At 60.2% G+C, this 7557-nt stretch overlaps 1 protein-coding gene across 6 annotated transcripts in view; it reads left to right on the plus strand.

The window, feature by feature from the left end:
* The first annotated feature begins 64 nt into the window (after window positions 1-64).
* Window positions 65-7557, plus strand: part of ADAMTS10 (ADAM metallopeptidase with thrombospondin type 1 motif 10) — a 19110-nt gene continuing 11617 nt past the window's right edge. For 3 of the 6 annotated variants that reach the window (XM_034657648.1, XM_034657649.1, XM_034657650.1), the window contains exons 1-6: window positions 65-2273; window positions 3527-3713; window positions 3902-4248; window positions 4597-4753; window positions 5719-5936; window positions 7424-7507. In XM_034657648.1, the coding sequence (XP_034513539.1) occupies window positions 3626-3713; window positions 3902-4248; window positions 4597-4753; window positions 5719-5936; window positions 7424-7507 (894 nt within the window). In that variant the 5' untranslated portion in view covers window positions 65-2273; window positions 3527-3625. The remainder of the gene's footprint in view (window positions 2274-3526; window positions 3714-3901; window positions 4249-4596; window positions 4754-5718; window positions 5937-7423; window positions 7508-7557) is intronic. The other 3 variants (XM_034657646.1, XM_034657647.1, XM_034657645.1) reach the window with 3 other exon arrangements.

The raw sequence follows: 7557 nt of genomic DNA on the forward strand, positions 1-7557 counted from the left end.
CGCGGGCGGCGCGGCGGGGCGGGCTCGGCGGGGCCGGCGCGGGGTGGCCGGGGGTGACCTTGTGTGTCTGCGTCGGGCGGGGACGGCCGCGGGCCCCGGTCTGTTGGACCGTCCAGCCCCGGGGGTTGTGTCGGTGTGTGATGTCCCTGAGTGTGTGCGACACTGAGGTCATGCGGGCTCCTGTCTGGGTTTGTTTGCTGCGTGTGCGTGTGTGTCGGGGTGCGTGTGGGCATCCACGTACGTGTGAGTGCTGTGAGTCTGCCTGTGTGTGTCTGCATGAACATGTCCTTGAGTGTCTGGGTGAGTTTGAATTCGTGTGCGATCCTATGGGGTGTTGTGTGAGCGCATAGGTGTGAGTGTAAGCCAGTGTGTGCACATAGTTACGTGTCTGCTGTGTGTGTAAATGTCTAGATGAGTGTGTGTGTCTCTGTGCTGTCTCCGGGGGTGTCTGAGTGTAACAAGTGTGTAAATGCCCGTATGTGAGTGCGTCTGGTGTGTATGTCAAGTTCTGTGGGACTCCCTGAGTTTGTCCGTTGTCTGGTGTGAGTGTGTGAACGAGTGTGTACGTGTCTGTGTGTGTAGGCCCAAGTGTGTGTTTGTCTCTGGGTTGTCTTCAGTGAATGAGTGTGTACGTGTGTGTGCACATAGGTCTGGGGAGTGTGTGGTTGTGTGTCTTGTGCATTCGCCTCTGGATGTGTGTGTCCTGAGCGAGTCGGTGTGTTGCGATGGGAGTCCTTTGTGGGTCTGCGGTGTCCGGTTGTCCGTCCCCGGCTGCGCAGGTGTGGTCACCCTCGAGTGTGTGCGTCGCTACCAGTGTGTGTTTGTGTGTCTGGGTGTGGGAGTGGCACTTCCCACTTCCCTTGAGTGGGTCACCGAGGCCACAGCCGTCTGTCTCCCAGTGTCTCCAGCCCGTCGGGCTCAGGGCCTCTAATTAGTGGCTAGTTGAGGGGGACCCGCCGGGGCGCCGGCCCCCTCCTCCCGCAGGCCGCGGGCGGGCCTTTGTCTGCTCTCCCGGCAGGGTCTGCCTCCCGCCCAGCCAGATGTGCAGCGCCTGGAGGAGGCCTCTGCCCGGGCGGCCTCGGCCTTGGCCTCCGCAGAGGGGCCGGGTCTCCCCGGCACGGCCCAGGAGGTCTGGGTGTGGAGCGGCGGGTGCTTCCCGGATCACTGGGATGGGATGGAGCCTCTGCTGTTTCCGGGCCGCTTCCGCGCGGCATTTCCTCCTCCAGCGCTGGCACCGTCCCCGTGCTGGCCGCCTCCCTCCTGCCTTCTGGGAGGAGGGGCTGGGAGGACTGGCCAAGCCTGGGCACGCGCGCGCGTGCGTGCGTGCGCGCGCACACGGGCACACACATGGCCACACACAGGGTCACATGGGCACACACACCACACACAAAGTTGCCTACGTACCTACAGCCTACTTACACGGTTACGCACACGGTCCTGCACATGCAGTCGCCCACGCATCCCGGTGTAGATCCCCTGCTGTTGTCCCCAGCCAGGCTGGGGCCCCGGAACCCCCTAACCTCCCTACCATCAGTATCATTTTCTCCCCAGACCCACTGACCTGTTCCCTGGTGGACACCTGTGTGCCCTCCCCCTCTAGACCCCTCCCCTCCCCACCCCCCCACCTATGCTGGGTCTTTCCACACCCTCCCCCACACCCCACCTGAGCCAGAAGCACAAAGGAGGCTGTGAGGTCGCTGGGAGGAGGGCCCCAGCTCCAGAGGACAGTGGTGAGGACTCCAGGGCTCCGGAGCAGGAGAGGCTCAAAGACACTGCAGCCAGGACCAGAGCCACAGAGCCGCTGGGAGAGGAAAATTCTGCCCCAGGCCTGGCAGTGCAGGAAAGAAGGAGAGGGACAGGACTGGGGAAAGGGGGTTCCAGCCTCACATTGCGATGAGAACATTGCCACCTTGGCACAGGAGGGGAGGGGGTTTAAGGCAAGAGGAGGGTCAGGGGAAACTGACCAGGAAGAGGTTTAATCAGAGTTGGTCAAGGTCTCCAGGATGGAACAGAGGAGAGGAGGCAAGAGGAGATGGGGGCAGGGGGAGGCAGAGTAGGGGAGGAGGGAGCTTTGGTGGGGGACTAGGCACTGAGGGAGGATGAAATTCAAGAGGAGAAGGGCAGAGTATTCTCAGCCACCCCTGAACTTCAGCCCCAGCCCAGCTCCTCTCACTGCCCCCTCCCTGTCTAGGTGCTGAAGAAGAGGCACTGAGGCCCAGAGGGGCTGACGCACAGGGGTCCGACACCAGGCCGCCAACTGAAGCCCCTGAAAGGTAAAAACAAGCAGACAAACAAGGGGTAATCATTCGCCCAGCTGAAGGGAGCAACAGGGTCACAGAGTGCCTTAGAGTGAGCTCCCCATTGCTGGAGGGGTCCAAGCAGAAGCGGGTCATGTCAACTTTTAAGTCTGCATCTTGTTGAAAACCTGGCTCCCTCCCTCATGTGCTGAACTGCCCTGTTTGGAGATCGACTCTCAGACTTGGCCAGGCTGCAAAGAAAACAAGACAGTGTGTGATTAAGGGGGAAACAGCACAGAGGGGGAGGAGGAGGAGGGTGGAGACAGGAGTGGGGAGGAGGGTTTGGCACAGGGTAGTGGCCCAAAGTGGTGTCTGTGCGCAGCAGGCTGGCCTGGGGCAGATGCCAGAGAAACTGAGACCTGCCGGGCAAGCCTAGAGCTTCCAGAAAGAAGCATCTGAAAGGAGAAGAGCCAAACCAGGGGCAAGACTGGAAATAGAGGGTGGGGGAGAGGTCATGGGGACAGACGCCATCTGTAGGGGTTCCCAGCCCCGCTGACAGGGTGAATAATGCTACCCGTGGCAGGGGATCCCATAGCAGGGCCTAGATCAGGCGGGGTTAGTGGGAGGAGCCAAGCACTGGCTTCTGGTTTAATCTGGGCTGAAAATGCCCACTGACCAACACAGCCTTCAAGTGTGGCCCATGCCCGCCTCCCCTTGCTGCCCTCCTGCGCCCTCCCCTCAGGCACTCTGCCCAGCCACACCGGCCCTTGTGGTCCTGGGTCCAGACCAAGGTCCTCCCTGCCGCTGGGCCTTTGGCCCTGCTGCTCTCCCTGGGACAGCTTCTCCTGTCTTCACATGATGAGTTTCTTCTCATCCTCTGCGCCCCGGCTCCTGAGCCTCCCCGTTACTTCTAGAGAACTTGTCACGTCTGAGCTCCTCTCGTTCAGTCACTCCCAGGAGACACAGCCCCTCGGGGGGCAGGGACGGCATCTGTACCATGCGTATCATTAGCCAGTGAGCGAATTCTCAGGATTATCGTGGAAATGAAATAAAATGCTGTGAAAACGCTCAGGCCGGTAGCTGGCACGTAGTAGGTGCTCACAGTCAAAATCCCTGTGTATCCTCGTAGTATCGGGAGGATGAGGGGGATGGGGACAGGGGGACGGGGCACTTCTGCGTGAGGAAATGCCGCAGGCATCCTTGGGGCTGGGAGTGAGGGGTTTTGGCACTGGCCACACTGGGCAGCAGGACAAGGCACCCGCCCCCGCGACCCAACTCCTCCCTCCCAGGACCCCGGTGATGCTGCCCAGGCTGTGAACAGGGGAGGCGGTGCTGTGGGGGCTGCCGGCAGCCGGGGCTGGAGAGAGACATGTGGACACGTGGCCTCTATGGCTCCCGCCTGCCAGATCCTCCGCTGGGCCCTCACCCTGGGGCTGGGCCTCACATTCGAAGTCATACACGCCTTCCGGTCTCAAGGTAGGGGTGTCCAGGGGCAGCATGGGGAGGGAACGAGGAGCCGAGGAAGGGTCAGTGGGGCTGGGATGGCAGTCACTTGGGGGAGGTCCCTGGGGTCAGCGAGGCCGGCATCATTTGCCCTGTAGCCAAGCAACGAAGACACGGATCATTCCCAGGGCTCACCCCAAGCCTCTGACCCTCACCCACAGATGAGTTCCTGTCCAGTCTGGAGAGCTATGAGATCGCCTTCCCCACTCGAGTGGACCACAATGGGGCCCTGCTGGCCTTCTCGCCCCCGGCTCCCCGGAGGCAGCGTCGGGGCACGGGGCCAGCCCCAGAGTCCCGTCTCTTCTACAAGGTGGCCGCACCCAGCACCCACTTCCTGCTGAACCTGACCCACAGCCCCCATCTTCTAGCAGGGCATGTCTCCGTGGAGTACTGGACACGGGAGGGCCTGGCGTGGCAGAGGGCTGCCCGGCCCCACTGCCTCTATGCCGGCCACCTGCAGGGCCAGGCCGGCAGCTCCCATGTGGCCATCAGCACCTGCGGGGGCCTGGTGAGCGGAGGGTTCTGGGATGCAGGGGGAAATGCCCACCGGTTTGGGAGTTAAGAAAAACACGTCTAAATCTAGGTCAGAGAAAGAATCCTGGTGGATATTTTTTAAGCATTTTGAGCTAATCGCAAGGATTAGTTATTTTAGGACGTAGCTAAAGCAGAACTTGGAGGAAAATGCGTAGACGGGGGATCGGGCTGAACAGGAATGAACCTCAGCAAGTTAAAAAAGGAGAAGCAACAAAAACCCAGTAAGACAGAAAGAATGAAATCGTAAAGACAGAGATAGGGTCCCATGGGTCCTGGGAACCAAAATCTGACCCGAGCCCTCTGCCCGCTCCCCAACCCCCAGCATGGCCTGATTGTGGCAGACGAAGAAGAGTATTTGATCGAGCCCCTGCAAGGTGGGCCCAAAGGGGCCCAGGGCCCAGAGGAGAGTGGCCCCCACGTGGTGTACAAGCGCTCCTCTCTGCGTCACCCCCACCTGGACACAGCCTGTGGAGTGAGAGGTACATCTGTCTTTCTGGGGATGGGCAGAGGGGCTGCACATCTTTGCTCGAGGCAGAGGCGGGCAGCAGTGTGTCTCCTTCCAGAAGGTCAGCAGGGAGCTAAGTGCGGGGAGAAATGGCAGACATCCAGGGAGCAGGACAGTCGGGCAGTGAAACAGCCCACCCATCACTGCCAGAGTCTGACGGCCCAGCAGTGAGCGAGACAGGTGCTCAGGTGTAAAAGCCTCCGTCTCCAGGATGACGGGGTGACCAGACAGTTAAGCGGCCAAGGAATGGCAGATACTCGAGCCACTGCACCATGAAAAGCCTGTTCAGAAGGTCCGATTTACAACCAGACTTGCAGGACAGGTGTCTGATCAGACTTTCAGGGGGTGGGGGGATGAGACAGATATTTACAAGGGGACAAGTGCACAGCCCTGGGACGTTACACGAGGTATGCAATCCAACCATCTGGGAGTGGGACCCTGTGTCAGACCTACAACCACAGTCGGTTGTACGAACGGAGGGGCAGGTGGTTTCACAGTCAGACAGCCAGTGAGACGGGTTGGGCGGTAAGACCCTCAGGCAGTGGGTGTCCTCCAGCCGCACAGCTGGGCAGTGCGTTGACGAGAACGTGGCAGGGTTGGAAGACCACAGAGTCCTACAGGCACACAGCTCCCGTGCTGAGACGGGCAGCTACACAGCTACATTTGGGCAAAGGAATTTGCAGGAAGTGGCGTGGTCATGCTGGTTGTCGTGGGGCCCGGGGCAGCTGTTCAACCAACCAGTCCAGCAGCGGGGCAGCCAGATCCTCGTAGAACCTGTCATCTGGGCAGTGGACTGTTCTAGGACTGACTAGACGTTGCACAACCAGAAGACCCCGTAGCCGAAGAAGGGGGGGGTCTGGTGGCCTATGGGGCAGACGTGCCATCAGACAGGGTCTTGGACAGTAGGAGCCGCAAAATGACCAGAAATTGTCCATCCAGACGAGAAGCCATGGAAAGGGCGGCCGTGGTGGCTGCGGACCCTGAAGCCTCCCCCGGCCAGGCCCCTGGGGAATGAGACCGAGCGTGGCCAGCCTGGCCTGAAGCGCTCAGTCAGCCGAGAGCGCTACGTGGAGACCCTGGTGGTGGCCGACAAGATGATGGTGGCCTACCACGGGCGCCGAGATGTGGAACAGTACGTGCTGGCCATCATGAACATTGTAAGTGCCTCCCCCTCCCTGGCCGTGGAGCCCCAAGACCTGGAGCCAGCCTCCTGAGGTCAGGAAAGGGGCGGGGGGGTGGGGAGTCACCGTCCCACCCACTAGCCCCGACCTGAGGCCAGGGAACCAGAATGGAGGGGGTAGAGTGAGAAAGGAGGTCCACGGCTGGCAAGGAACGAGGAGAAGCAGCCTCGCTGGGCGGCTGGAGCGTGGACTCGGCTGCCTGCGGGCCCCGGCCGAACCTTTGTCTCGGCTGCTTTTTAGCTGTGTGCCCTTGGACCGGTCACTTCCCCTCTGTGCCTTGGTTTACCCACCCGTAAAATGGGGATAGTAATAGTGCCCCACAAGGTTCAGGTGGGTGGCATGAACGGATACAGCATTTGGAAGAGCACCTGGCACACGGTCGGGGCCGCGTAAGTGTCAGCCTCAACTTGAGGTCAGCGGTCCCCACGTGGGCACGCATCTGTGCGCGCACGGAGCCCTCCCGCAGGCACCTGCCTATAACTTCACAAAGGTGGCCTCGCTGACCCCCCACTCAGCCCCAGGGCCCGTGACAGATCTCAGTCAAGACTCCGGATCTCTCCGGGCCTCAGTTTCCACCTTTGTAAAATGGTGTTGTCATAGTACCGCGGAGGGAAAGAGTGGGGGGGGGGGGAGCCAGACAGAGCATTTGGCTCACAGTAAGAGCCTGACAAGGGGCGCTATTGTTTCGCTGCCATGAAAAGGGAAGAGAAAAAGGTTAGCAGCCAGAGAGATGGCCCAATATGTTGACATAACATCGCGTGTGATCGCGCTGTGTTCTGCCAGAGCCCGGCTTCCCTCCCTTGGGCTTTCAGAGTTGTCTAGAACCTGCCAGGGCTTCTGCGGGTTTCCACGTGGGACAGTGGTGCCCCGGGCTCCAAGATCACAGCTCCAAGATCACAGCACGAGATCTGTGAGGGAGCTGTGCCCCTCCCCCACCCCGGGCACTTCCTCCTCCTCCCTTGTCACTGTCTCCAGAGCTCCCTGCCCCCACACTCCCACTTTCTTGTGCTGATGCTCAAATTGGTAACTTTATTTTTTCTAAGATTTTATTTATTGATTTGAGAGAGAGAGAGAGCACGCATAAGCAGGGGGGAGGGGCAGAGGGAGAGGGAGAAGCAGGCTCCCTGCTGAGCAGGGAGCCTGATGACTCGGGGACCCCGGAATTATGACCTGAGGTGAAAGCAGACGCCACACCGACTGAACCACCCAGGTGCCCCAAAATTGGTACCTTTAGATGGCCGTGGAATGAGACCAAATGTGCACGTCCCTCAGGCCGCCTCTGGGCAGAGACACTTGAGGCTGCTGCAGGGGTGGGTAGGGGTGGAGGACAAGTAGACAAGCTGAAGGGGGATGAGTCAGAAAGAAACGTACTGGCGAAAGAGAGCTAGTGCCATTGTTTCGCTTTTTGTCTCCTGCTCTGGGCCCCTCTTAAGACTCGGTCTCTCTTGTTTCTTGGAGGTCAGGTTGCCAAACTTTTCCAGGACTCGAGTCTGGGAAACATCGTTAATATCCTGGTGACACGCCTCATTCTGCTCACGGAGGACCAGGTGCGAGCCCCCCCCACCTGCCCCTGCACAACCAAGTGCTGCCCGCCCCC

The sequence above is a fragment of the Ailuropoda melanoleuca genome, chromosome 4 (genome assembly GCF_002007445.2).
Source record: "Ailuropoda melanoleuca isolate Jingjing chromosome 4, ASM200744v2, whole genome shotgun sequence".
Taxonomy (NCBI): Eukaryota; Metazoa; Chordata; class Mammalia; order Carnivora; family Ursidae; genus Ailuropoda; species Ailuropoda melanoleuca.